Source organism: Melopsittacus undulatus, chromosome 7 (genome assembly GCF_012275295.1).
Source record: "Melopsittacus undulatus isolate bMelUnd1 chromosome 7, bMelUnd1.mat.Z, whole genome shotgun sequence".
In the NCBI taxonomy this organism is placed as follows: Eukaryota; Metazoa; Chordata; class Aves; order Psittaciformes; family Psittaculidae; genus Melopsittacus; species Melopsittacus undulatus.
In genome coordinates this window covers 69,685,871-69,700,103 of record NC_047533.1, presented here as the reverse complement: position 1 = coordinate 69,700,103, position 14,233 = coordinate 69,685,871, and the positions used below count along the sequence as shown (strand labels likewise).

The 14,233-nt window shown below is 41.1% G+C and overlaps 1 protein-coding gene across 8 annotated transcripts in view; it reads left to right on the top strand.

The window, feature by feature from the left end:
• The window catches only part of CAMK2D (calcium/calmodulin dependent protein kinase II delta), a 149,560-nt gene extending 143,225 nt beyond the window's left edge, over positions 1-6,335 (top strand). For 4 of the 8 annotated variants that reach the window (XM_031051179.2, XM_013129595.3, XM_005151498.3 and 1 more), the window contains one exon: positions 242-474. In XM_031051179.2, the coding sequence (XP_030907039.1) occupies positions 242-474 (233 nt within the window). Of the gene's footprint in view, positions 1-241; positions 475-3,912; positions 3,962-4,487 lie in introns of those variants that run through there. The other 4 variants (XM_031051178.2, XM_031051176.2, XM_031051175.2 and 1 more) reach the window with 2 other exon arrangements.
• The last annotated feature ends 7,898 nt before the right edge of the window (positions 6,336-14,233 follow it).

Genomic DNA, 14,233 nt, shown 5'->3' with positions numbered 1-14,233 from the left:
TTAAGTAATATGTACTAGTAAACTTTTGCTTGATTTCCATATAGGAAAGGGGAAAATACGCTGCAACTGTGCTGAATTGTACAATGTACTTAGGCTAGTTGTCAGTCATGATCATCATTAAACAAAAATTGCTACTTTGTAGCAGCTGATCTCCTTATTGTGTAAAGTGGGATGAGATGAGTTATTTTAGCATACGTAGAGAAAATGTGATTTATGCTCTGTGTGTGTGTTTGCTTCCTAGCTTTATCAAAAAGTACCAAACCAATCCACACCATTATCCTCAATCCTCATGTGCACCTGGTGGGTGATGATGCTGCTTGCATTGCATATATCCGGCTCACACAGTACATGGATGGAAGCGGGATGCCAAAGACTATGCAGTCAGAGGAAACACGTGTCTGGCACCGTCGTGATGGAAAGTGGCAGAATGTTCATTTTCACCGTTCAGGGTCACCAACAGTACCTATCAAGTAAGCAACAATTCAGACCAAAAGCTTAAAACTATGTAGTCAAATAGCTGCTTTTGGCCTTAAAAACTTTGAAACTGTCCTCTTGATAGTGTAATTCCTTGTGGTCATTTGTGCAGTGTGTATTACATTCAGTAATGTGCATATAGTACTGGTGCAAATATTTTTACAATAATGCTTTTCTTGCTGTTGCTTTCAACTGTGATGCCCACTGACCCAACTCAGTCCCTGAACTGACAGCTTGAAGAGCAGAAAAATGTTAGAGTATAAATAAGGCCTGAGACAAGTCACACAGAATTTGAAAACCTGAGAAGATAAAAAGCAAGAGGATACCTGGAGCTATTAGAGCGAACCAGAAAGTTTAAAGGAAAGAAGTATCACTGTTCTGAGTAATATTTGTTGTGAATTCCAGCCACTTCTACTTACTCAGGCCTAGTTATGTTCACTGCGAGTAGATTTTGAGCCGGTGTATGTATTTACTTTGTAAATTAAATCATATGGGTACCTGTCACATTTTAACCTCTTTTCCCATGCTCTCTTTGCTTGACTGCTGAACTTAAGCTGTCAGTAACTGTGTGACAGTTATGACATCTGTGTGGGTACACCTCAAATCTTGCTTGTCATGACTTTTCTCTGTTACTCATTCGGGCATCTCTACATGCCCTCTCATACTCTCGAAGTCATGCCATGACTCAATGCATGCAAACCTGAATTCATTGAGCCAGATTTAGAGCAGTCTAAATTACAACACACTCATAGTTCCAATAACAAGATAAAGAGGCTTCTTCAAGAGGTTCTGTTCACATCCTTTTCTATTCTTCTGTGTGCAGTCTTTGCTAATGCTGCCATATGCTCAGAGCCCAACCCCCCTGACTTCTGGCTTAGGTTAGACTGTTTCCAGATTAGACAGCACTGGCATAGGCCCTGGTTTGCTCAGATGCAAGCTCCCCTGATAGGATATAATCATGTTTGTGCAAGGTATCTTAACGTGGATAGTGGCTGAATTTCCTGGCGTGGATGTTAAGAGCTTAGATTTCATCCTTCCAACTTCATCATGCCCCATCTTTTACTTCTTGTAATAGTATTCTTCTCCCAGATGAAATAAGGAACATGATAGTATAGAATGAAGTGTTAGAAATTCAGTGGGGATGATTTTTGTGTTTGTGGTTTTTGGTTTGGTTTTGTTTGTTTGTTTTTGGGGGGTGTTTTTTTGTTTCTGTTTGAGTTTCAGGTTTTGGATGTTTTAGGTTTTTTTTAAAGTCATTTGATTACTTACTGATAACTATTGTATTTTATTTCATAATGTGAAACCAGTGGGAGCCCAAACCCTGTCATCCATTGTTTTTCACATGCCAGCTGCACTGCCAGTGTTCACACAGATAATACTGAAACAGTAGTTACCCCCTCGTGAAATGTAGTGTCATGGAGATTTTTGATGTTTCCATAAAAGAGCATTTTGTTAGGGGACATCACCCGAGTATGCTTGCAACCAGAAAGCAGAAGTGAAACAGGTTCATCTGCCCCAGTGCGCCCTGGACAGTAAGTGTCTCTAGCAGAATGATATGAATTGGACTAGAGAGTTATTAAATCTCTTTCTTTGTTGTTTTCCATCCCCTCTGGTTTTTGAGAAGGGGGATGGTGGTGTCACTTTAATTTTTTTAATCATATTTATAGGAAAAAATCCATAAGAGAAAAGGTAATTTTCGACACTCGTTCTTACATACCAAAACCAGAAGGCAAGAAAACAGCCATCTTTTTCCTCTTTTCATGGCAGATTATGGAATTTAGCCAATAATTCCTATAAGAATTCTTTGAGGAATACTTTATAGATATATACTGAACAGCTTCTACAGCTTCTTGTTTTTGAGGGATAGTGTTGTAACAGGAGCCTTGACGCTTCATTCTTGTAACATGTGTATGTGCGATGAGCTGCTGTGTGGCATGACACATGCTGGTCCTACAAAAGCTCACCAGAGGTAGTTTCTCTGGAACATAAAGGCCAAGCTCTAACTGCCACAGAGCAAGTGACTCTTGGCCCTTAGACTTCATATGTCCAGGGAATGCAGTTGTATGTACGGGTCTGAGATTTGCCCCTCAGAAACACTGCCAGTATTTAAGACTTATGTCAGTTCTTTATGGCTGCTCATGCTCTCTAATAAAGATAAGGATTTCCACTAAAGATGGAAGGAGGATAAGCTGAGAAATAATTTTGTTGAGACTGGAGGGCTATGTCTATGTCAGTGTATATTCTGAGCCTGTGGGATCAGACAGAGATCTGAGGATTGCACAACGGTATCCAAGCTGAAAAAGCCACAGAGGAGGAGGAGCAACTCAAAGCCTTAGAGTTTGGTTAAGGCTTACGGAAAGATGATCTGAGATTGCAACATAGCCCTAAATATGTAGCCTCTACATAGCATTGGCATTAATATCACTTAAATCCCTTACCTAGCTCTCCTTTTGAATTCAGAGGCGTTTTCTGGAGTTCTAAACTGTCATTTGTGTAATGGTTAGAAACTTTAACTTTCCAGTCTAAATTTGAGTCATATTCAATGTATCCTCTATTATTCTTATGTCATTGTTCTTTTATACTGGGAATAGGTATGCAACCATGAGCTGTTTTACGTGAAGGCTGATGAGATCATTTCCCACCTTCTATTTTTGTAGAGTAAATAACCAATACTATCTTGGGTAGCTTTTTTTTTTGTTAGGATCTCCATTTTCCTGGCTTCCTTAATAGCTCATTGCCTTCTTTGGGTTTGAGGTTCATCTTTTCATTAGGCTGGTTTCTTCTGAAATACCATGTACAGTTGTGGTCAGGGCTTTATTTAACTTCACAAGGTCTTTCTTTTCCTTTTTGAGAATGATGCCACAACTGTTGTGTTCTGGCACTGTTTTTAAACTCTTGTCATCTACATCATATCAGTGGATCATCTGACAGCCACGCATTTATCCTCAACTTTCATTTCTAACCAAGGAGTCTATAGAAACATGCTGAGTGTGCAGTTTTATACTTCTTATGTGTAACATTTCTGGATTACCCAGCCTTCAAGGTTATTTGGTTCTTCTTGCAGAATACTCTCATTTTCCTTTGTGTTTATAGTGTCTTCCACCTAAGTGTAAGTATACTACCCGAGATCAGTCCTACTGCTTGTGCTTGGGTCACTGGCAAAGACTACCAAGTCTTCTCTAGGCTGGTAGCTCCCCTTTCAGCCCAAGCATTGCCATTTTTCTTTTAGTTATTTTACATACTCTTTCTTTAATCCCCATCTTCTCAAGTTAGTACGGGCACTCAAAGGGCTATTGGACCTAAAACTGACTCCCAAACCTAAATTCAGGCCTGAGGCTCCAAGGCTTATATTCCCTCACTTATACCTTCTTGCACTTTCATAAGTTAAATACCAAATAGCAGGAAGACTTAAATAAAGTTTGTTCTGTGTTTGTACAGTGCCTAGCACAGCGGGATCTCAATCATGACTTCGTCCCCTGATGCGACGGTAATACAAACATTACTATGAGCGGAGTTAGTTAACTACTTGCTTACATGTTCCTTTCCTTTTCTCTTTGCATATGGCTCCTGCATGTCTTGCATGTAAATTTCGTCTGATTCTTCCTCATTTCTTGATTCAATTTTTGTGTGACAATCTGGGTCCATGGCAGTGTCTGTAATGTATATGCTGAGGAAGTGAATTCAACTCAGAGATTCACATCTGAGCACTGCCCTTCCTCTAAGAAATCGGTTAAGTCACTTGGCTTCCTAGCTCAGTTTCCTTTTTTATCATAACAGACTCTGGCATGCTGTAAAGATGAAAAATGCCTGTGAAGTTGTTTGAAAAGTAATGGTTTGCTGAGTGTTTTAAGGGTTTTGTCCCCCTTGGTTTCCTTCACAGTACTGTGTTTAGATGATCTTGAGAAGAATTTTTTCCATAGTACTGGCTAGCACTTGAGCATGTGCTGTATTAACTGGTGGCAATGTTACTTCAGTAATGGCAATTTGTTTTGTTTTTTTCTCCTTCCTCCTAGCTAAAATATCAGCGATACCGCTCTTGCATTTTCTGTACCCAGTGCACCTGGTTGATTACCATCTTGGCCATCCCGTTCTCTTCATGCATGTCTCTGAGTGCATGAAGTTGTGAAGGTTCTTCATGTAACACATTGTGATACACCATGTTGCTGTATGTACCATCTGTACACTGTTAACATTTCAATGAAGGTGATGTTCCATGCAAATAGAGTAACAAGGCTTAAAAGACAAAAAATGTTTGATAGACAGCAGTAGATATGGAATACATGTGTCACTTTCTCCGTTTATGCCAAGTTTTGACAGAGAACTTTAAAAATAACCCTGTTTATTAAAAAAAAGGAAAAAAAGGGAAAAGTACATTTTACCCTCATTTTTTAAGAACTGGTTTTTGACTCCTTCTCCCCCAAGTCCCAAGATTTTGCTTTGGTTCTGATAGGATTGGTTAGGATTTCTGCTGGCAGCTCCGTTACTGTAAAGCAGATTTTAATTACAGCATGTAGATGGACAAAATTACTGATAAATGTGGAAGTGATGGTACCTTGGCTTTGTACCAGCTGAAGCCTTCTTAGTTTATTAGTCTGTGTAAACTGGAAGAATTCCATCGGTTGCTGGCTTGATCACAACAGAATTAACTGCTGATGTTCTAGTGAGCCAGCAGCTTCTTTTTTTTCCTTTGAGTCTCTACCTTTTCTTCCTTACTGTGCTAGTTGAAGATTTCTATTGGATGGCTAAGCCGAATTAAAAACTGTAAGGAACAAAGTAATGATTGAGGGTCATTTTCTGAGGATTCAGATGAAAAAAAATAGATTTTTATCACTTCTAGGGTGTACTATAAATTTTTTAGGAAGTCTTTAAAACATATAACATTTTGGTTAAGCTGTAGACCGGTTGTGTGGTTAATACACTCCAGAAATATTAGGCCTTAAAAGCTTAGTATGAAGACTTTACTTAGTTTACACTGCTGCTCTTGCTTCTCTGGAAATGTGTTATAGATACACCAGGTTTCTAGTAAGACTCTCATGCTGTACCACAGATCGGTTTCTCCCCCCTCAATCTGCTCTTGGTTTCTCGACGTCCTCACACAGCATACGGCACCAAAGGACAACAGTTCTTGCAGCATCACCACCTTGGCTTGGTTGCTGGACACTGATAACCCTGCACGCAGAGTGCTCGCGGTTCCAGATGCAAACTTTGTAACAGGGACTACTTTTGCTTCCCTTCCATTGCTGTGAAAACACCCCCCTGCAAGCAGTTAGGTTTATTCCCTTTCAGTTCTTGAAATGGAAAAGTTTCCTAATATGTACCCTTTCACCTTTTTGTGTTGATTACTAATCAAAAGCAGTTCTTAAACATTTTGATGTTGTTACTAGTGGATGTATGGTAGATGGATTTAAGCTTCTCTGATAATTACTTCATGATTTTAAACAATATATATTTAAAATAAGCATCTACAATAAATGTGTTGAGCCATATTAACCTGCCAATGGGATCTGTGATAAAAGTAATGGCCTCATTTTTTCTGATTTGTTTTTTTTTGGGTTTCTTTTTATTTGTGAAGCAGCTATAAGTGGCATAACTGTATTTAAGATTAACAAATTAGGTGTAGGGTGTTTTTTTTATACTTATAACATAGCATGTGGTGTTGACATAATACTATAGACCAAGTTTGTCTTCCACACCAAGATGTGAGGAAATTGTGATTTGTTCTCTCCACCACAACCAAGTTATACACTTCTGTCATTTTGGAACACTGCAGTTTACCATGGGACACAGTGTACATATTTCTTGCCATAATGGTAAATGATTGATATATATTTAAGGATTAATAAATTTGTGATTTCTGCTGACATTGTGCTTGTGTTTTAATTTCCCCATGACCTCTGATATTTGCATTGCAAAGTGTGTTGGGTCTTTTGGAATTTAGAATTCATAGATGCTATTTCTTAGGAATTGAGCTTGCAGTTTGAAATTAGGAGCCTTTGCTTTTGCAACTGTGGTTTGTCTTCGGGTTAGTCCTTAGCTGCCTGTTGTGAGGACTCGATTGTACGCCACTCATGCTGTACTTTGTTCATAGATTTTGCATATGCCATAGCTCCATATTTAGAAATAGTTTAAGTAGTTTGCACATTGCTGCAGCTGCCTTACGGTGTTTGATGTGCTCAGCCTGTAGCACAAGATGCTGTTAAGAGCAGTTAGTCTGTGTTTAGCCTTGCTGACTATAAATACATTATATTACACAAATAATAAGTATTTTAAATAATGTACATGAGTTTAAAAGGCTCATATCTGTCTGTAGTAGTTTTAAGCATTCTTATCCTGTGCTGAGCCATGTCTGGGAGCAGAAAAGGACCTGCGGGAGTGGAGGAGAGGAGGCAACTTCCAGCTTTCATGGGTCATGAAATGCAAAGCTGGATCAGTGCTCTGGTTCTGTGCCCAGGGCAGCACAGTTGCAAGCCAGACCTGTAGCAGTGGTGGTACACAGCATGGCAGTGATCCAGGAGTTCTGCCGGTTGAAGGAGCCAGGGCATATTCCTGGGTTGTTGGAAATTCCAGTGCTTCCTTTTGGGTGGCATTTTGCTATGTATTGATAAAAAAGCCAGTTAGGAGAGGGCTGAGAGGTTTGGAAGGTTTTGATAAGCCCCAGAGGCAGCAAAAGCAGTTTAGTCTGTCAGGAGGTTTTATATTTTGTCATCTCACTTCTACCTTCTTTGTTTACACATTTTTTCCACTAAATGCTATTCCAGAAATGGGTTTGATTTCTGTTTTAACTGTGTGCCTGCAGTAAACTGTTAGCAGTAGAATTGCTACTAATTTCAGGTATGAAGAGAGAAGAGTGTGTAAGAGTGTACAAGGAGGGGGCTCAGGAGAATACATTTGCTAAATGTTGAAGATTTGGGAGAGAGGTGGGGTTTGGGGTTTGTTTGTTTGTTTTATCCTTGTGGATGTCATTTTACAGCACAAACGTTTTAATATTCTGCCTCCTTGTGGCTTTTTGTCATTATATTTTGTATTTAGGACTTCATGAGAAAGATCCTATTTGTTGTGATCAGAAAGGAACTCGGTGCTTCCATGCATTCACATTTTAGAGGCTGAACCATTGCTAAGTCTTGAATATAAGCTGTGCACATACCTAGAGGAATCAGACTGATTCCATTTTCTAAAAATGGCCTCATAAGATGCAATTAAAAAAATAAACATCTATCTCCTGGAGTTTTATATTAAATCCAGAGTTCATTGTGTTGAAGATTAATATTATTGTTTCTTGGGTGTGCTATTAATCTGTTGTAATGTGTCATCTCCTCAGACCATGTGCGCACAGAAAACATCATTACTTTGTTCTTGTCTAGGCTTGTTTTCTTCTTAAATTTGTATAGTCATACTTCAAACATAACTCACCTGTTTTATTATTTGGATAGACCCTGAGGTCTGCCTATGCCTCATGTCAAAGGAATCCTGCATATAACAGATGAGAAGGCTTTCCTTTCTTCTCCTCCCTCTTTTGCACAGATAATCCATGGCTGAGCAGGACAAGCTGTAGGATCTGCTTCCAGGACAGCATGCGTTGTAAAATGAGGAGAGCACAACAGTTCTTCATGCTAGTATGCTGCAGAACAGCAGCACAAGGCTGTATGTTTCCAGCGTGTTCTTGTCCAGACTGAGCGCAGGCAAAAAAGGCACTGCAGAGAGTAAGTCTGGAGAAGAGGGGAACATGTAATCACAGAGTGTGAGGGAAGGAAAATCAACGCAAGAAAGACAAGCTGATAGGAAACAGGGTTTACAAGGTGAAGAGATAGGAGCATCTTATTTCTGTATTTAAAGAAATGTCACATTCTTTCCTGAAAGATGTTGCCAGAACCCAGCTGTGGGGCTGGACCATCTTACCAACTAACTGGAAGTTTATCTCATATAACCTTGCAGCATTATGACCGTTAATTAGTTAACAAAGTTAGGTAGTTATGTGTGACACATGACTGGGACAAGTTTGCTTCCCTTACAATAGCAAGGGCTGCATGTGCATAGCCACAGTACGCCCTCTGAAGAGTTGCATTCAGTTGCAGTGTGGAATTTATCAGGAATGTGGCACACCTCATGACAGCCAAGGGCCTACCTAGATCTTTAATGACTGACTTCTGCTGTCCCCAGAGCAGCTGTTCCTTTTCTGTAGTGGAAAGAGGCTGTCTTGTGTCAGAGCAGAAGAAAAGTGCAGCGTCTATCACCGAGGTCTGTGCTCACTGTCAGGTATTTCCCAGTGTCCTGACAAGCTGATAGAGAAGGAGGAGGGGTGAAGTTTATTAATAAACAGCCCACTGAGGGAGAGCTCATGTCATACAACACAACCCCGAGCCAGGAAAAAGGAGAGCCCTCCATTCTTTCACCACTCCTTTTCCCACCCTTCTCAGGCATTCGATGTTGGCTTCATGAGAGGACAGCTGCTCAGGACCAAGGCAGTGACAGCTACAGATTGTTAAGTAACACGTGTAGTCAAGGGACCAGATTAGCAAGCAACCAGCCTGAGAGTGGAGGTAAGAGCCCATGTTTGTGTGCCTGACAGCTCATTTTATAAGCAATTATTGCTGAACATTGGTACCTAGACAGAAGTCAGACCCTTAGTAGAGAAGGAGAAGAAAGTACTCCCAAGCACACGTCTCTGTCATGTTACAAGAAGATGTCAACTTACACACCATATAAAACTCTTGCCATGTCCTGTGCCCCGGAGAGAAGGTAAGTACCAGAGCAAGAAGCAAGATTTCAGCTCCAGGACCGATGGCAGGATTGCAGATTCTTACCATTTCAGTGAAGAAAAGTAAATTAAAACATGCATGACTGCTGATCACTCTCTTGCATAAGTTATTTTGGGGGATGATCCTGGAACAAAGCAACTGCAAAGATGGGGTGTCAGTATTAAGTAGACACGGTGATTGATGTTGCTGCAAGTTCTGGCAGCAGTGCCTACTGCCCCATTTTTAGCCTGTGTTCTCTTCTGGTTGGTGTATATATGTGCTTCCCGTGGTGACTCTGAATCTCACAGCCGCTACTTCAAACACACTGTAGTACAGCATTCCCAGCAGCATGCTCTACTGGATGGATGGATCTGTTGAGAGGGTTTTATGAAATATAGCAAAAATAGTAGGCACTCCACAAACTGCTTCAAGAAGCAGGTGATGATCTGTGCTACTGTTACTTGCAAAATGACAGAGGTTACGGGCAAAGAGCATCACTCTTATGGTGTCACGGAAACTGAATTGTGCCTGGAATGAAACTAATTGAACCGAGTTCCACAAAACCCCAATATAAGGCTTAGTAGACACAGGGTCAGATTTTGCACTAGAGTTCTCCCTGGTGCTCCATGTGTCCCTGGAAATTGCCTTCACCTTGGCTGTCACCAGCATCCTCCTCCTCTGCTGGCCTGTCAATCCGACCTCAAGTATTCTCCTCTGTGTGATACCTCCTTAACCCAACTGCCCTGAACTGCCACAGTTTCCTGTTTTAACAGGATTTCCTTCTAGTGGCTCTGCTTGTGTAACCCTTATGCTGTGCTGTGTTTGAGCTTTGTTTCTTTCCCTTGCCAGAAAATCTTTGTCTTGAACTCAGCATTCACCCTGTGTATGCTTCCTTGTGCCCCACTGTTTGTTTTCTGAGACTTGTAGGTGATGCCTCTGTTTCTCAGTGCCATGAACCTCAGGAGCTTGGTGTGTTCTCAGAATGCTTACTTGGTTATGTTCCTCATACAAAAGGGGCATCTGAACATCTGCTCCCTGGTCTGAGCTAGAAATGTAGCATGAGCTGAGAGAATGGATGCTCTGCTGTTCCCCTGTGAGCCCTCCGGGGCAGACACAGAGAATCAAATTCTAAGTGTGTGCCTCGAACACTTAAACTTCATGAAATGCAGGCAGTGGTATAGAAGGGGTAAGAGCTCTGCAGGAGTTTTACAATCACAAATTTGGCTTTAACTCCTGTTCCTGCTACAGTTTCCTTTGGCATTACTGAGGGATACAGCTTTTATATTCTTTTTCCCCTTGTGTAGGGAATTCCTGTTAGAAGGGCTGGCTGACAGCTCATCTGGAGCAGAGCAGGTTTCCCTGGGATGCAGCTGTGGGATGCCATTTCACTTTGCTGAATTCCCATTTGTTTCTGTTCTCCAGAGTCTCTGGTGTACTCTAATATTGATGCTCACATTGCAGTCTTATGTTTTTGTTCCTTTTTCTCTGTAACAAAGCTAGTTCAAAAGGTGCCTGCTCCTTCCACTCCAGATACTCATTATCCCCACTTTTGATCACACTTAAGTACTGGGGGGGGGGGTTAAGAGATGTTTTCACTGGTCTGGTTTTGCAAGGTTATCTGACAAGTTGCATCAGCACAACAAAGAAGTTACAGGGAACAAGCTTTGGGTGGGAATGGAAAAGCTTCTTAAACCAGTTTTGCCACCAGTGAAGATGTATGTGCAATTATTTCTTAAGTAATTGAATCCAGTGTATCTGCCAATATACTGGTTTGTGGTCAAGGGTCACAAGAAGGTGAACAACTTCAGAAGTTGACTCTCTACTGCTACATGCCTTCATGGAAAGTGGATGAAAAGAGTAATTCCTCCCAGTTACTCACTGCCATGAAATTCCAATTATTGTTTTCTACCAGGAGGTTAATCCTAGTTGTAGATTAACAATTTGGAATAGAAGGCTTTATGTTACTTCCCACACTTGTTTTTAATAGTTGTCCCCACAGCACATATTAACTGGACTTCCTTGTTATCAGTCATTCCATGAATATGTCTACTACTCTAATACCATGCCCTTTCTCAGGTGCTTGATTTCTGGCTGGCAACTGAGAACAATCAATAGCTCTCAGTAGGTTTCTTTAAACTCAAGCAGTATTACAGTATGAAGCCATGACAACTTGGAAAATTACAAAGTGCTCTTAATAGAGCAACACAGCCTTTTCCTTTGGGAGCATCTACTCAAGGGCGATGGCAACAAGAAAAGATGCCTGAATGCACGAACTTACAGCCCCATCACCACCAGACAGCACTCTTAATCTATGCTTACTGAAAATTTACTCTAAACAGGAGTTTGAATACAGTGGATCACCATTATATTCAATAAAATAGGGACTGGTAGTATGCAGGACCGTGGCTTCTGTTTACAGACCTTATTTCTGGTACTCTGGTACTTGGGGCTGCCTGTGGACTACATGTAGATACGTGCATTTGTATCTCTGATGTGGCAATTTCCATTTCCATGCTTTCATTGCGATTCTTTGTGTTGGCAGTTTTCAGTCTGTCTTTCTAGAGCCTGGAGAACCTGTGGATTGAAGAATTCTGTGCAAGTTGACCAAGATTACCTTGTAGGTCAAGTCTTAAATATACTTTGTGATTGTTTTTAAGAATCTGAGAGTAGTAACTGGTTTCCAGCATCTGAGATCTGCCTTGGTTGATCACCTGCAGGAAGTTTCTCCATCTCGCCAGGTCCCAGCCTGATTGAAGACGTTTCTGAATGCTCAGATTTGAGACATCTGAAATCATCAGCAATACTTGGAAAACCGCATGTGTGTGGCTCATTAGAATGGTAGAATTCTGTGTGCTGGTAGTCAAAACATCAAAAAATAGTGTTTTCAAAATGTGTACAGCAATAATGAAAAGAAATCCCTTCTGAAGAGATTTTATTATTTTATTTTTAATGTTTTTAATTCTGCCCTGACTACTTAGGGCAGTGATTAAAATGGGTGAAGAAACGGGGGAATTTTGTTGTGCAATGCATTCATCCTTCACTAGAAGTGTTAACTGTGGAGTGTCATGATGCTCTAAGAAGTGCAAGCATGGCAGGCATGCAGTTTGAAGCAGATCGGTGAGTTCGGTGGCACATTCAGTTGGTATAAAAAGTGTGTTTTGTCAAATGTGATTGTTATGCTCATGTGATTGGACACATACAGGTGTTGCCACATCATTCTATGATCTGGTCTGGGAGGCACTGTTTCAGTCTCCTGTTGGGACTAAACCCTCTTGATGGAGACAGACATGCACAAATAACAAAGCCCTGAAAGTCCTCAATTGATGCTTTGCTGGTGTCTTCTTTGTAATGGGTTTCTCAAGGTTAGTATCCTGAGGTACAGTAAGAGGCAGCACGGGAGAACACTCACTCTCTCCTCTGTAGTTAAATAGGGGCTCTTGGTGTTGAGTCTTGTGACATTCACACCCTTCCTGTAAACCGCTGTTTCCGAATTAAGACCAGCTGGAGGTATGAGGAGTATACTGTCCTTCATTAAAAGGCATTAGCAGGTCACACCACCTCCTCTGAGGAGAAGTAACTGGCATGAAGATGTAAATGTTTGATGATGAGAGAGGAGGAAAGCAGTCTAGGGCTTCTGTTGGCTGGATCTTTTAACATCTGTGTCAGAATGTGCCTCTGTACACCCTGCCCTTCTGCTTGGATGCGCACCTCTTTGCTTGTCCACTGCCTTGCTCATGTTAAAAGCACAGTGACAACACGTGCCAGTCCTCAAATAATTTACTTCTGTGTCTGAAACTAATTCCCCCATCATACTTACTGTTTGTGTCTCTCTTTTCTATGAGACCTGTTCCTGGGACACACTCAGCAGCTAAACAACAGGCAGTATGACTGCATGTAGTGTTGCCGTGCTTCATTGTTTGATTAGTAGGCTTCTGAAGACATTAGCTGATTAATCCTTACTTTGTCACTGATGACAGCTGAGCATCACCTACCTAGTTTTATGGGTGAAGAACTGCCAGTCTGTAATTTGCCCAAGGCCACAAAGTCAAGGGATGACAGGGGATTTTAAGTGTAAGGGTGATCTTAATTCCCTGAATGACAGTGATTACAGGCTGTGTATGAAGGGTTTATGGCCAGAATTATGAAGAGAGCTTAGAGAGCTTTATGCTGGCACGTAGCACATCATGGTTTGTGTCATTTGCTCACATTCCAAGCTTTCATCACAGGAACCTGTCTGCTTTCTGAGTCCCAAGTGAAGGTCCTGCTGAAAATCAAGGTTCCCATCTCTCCTGGAACTAAAACTAGGCAGCAGTTCCAAACCTGAGGAAAGCCACACCACCTGATTCTGATTGCAGTACTGGAATGGAGGGCAGTAATAAAGCATGTGCTAATGCCCTGTGAGTTTTGAAGATCATACTAGTTAATTACAGTAGCTAAAACCAACTTCCTGCATCTGTCAGCAGTTCAAAGCTAATACATCTGCAGAACATTAGCAGTATATTTTCTTTGTATATCCTATAAAAAAGCAAAATAGAGAAAAACCCACCCAAAGTCCCTCCCAGAAAACCCATATGCCAAAGTTACTGAGGTTTTTTGCCACCAGTACTACCCTACAAAAGCAAAAAGAACTTTATGTTAGGCTCTGGTATTTAGATGCCAGATTAATCTTTCTGAGCTGGTGGACGAATGGAGGACATTTGCGATGGTGGTGATTGATGGAGAAGATGTCATTACAAGGTCCCAGTTTTACAGTGCCTTGGTTAAAGCATAAAGGCTGACAAAGGTATAAGAGAAGTTGAATTGACCAGCCCAAGATAGCTGAGCCAAGTACTGCCTGTACTAGGAAATGCTACCAATTCTATGGGTCCTACTCCAGGTCCCCAAGCACAAAAAACCTATATTGCTATAAGGTCGTTGCTGTGAGATTCTGTCATTTGGCCATTGTTACAAGAAGCCAGGCTGTCTACTGGCCAAAACTACTTGTAGTCCAAGTGGAAGTGACCAGCAAGTAACTGGTGTCTTCA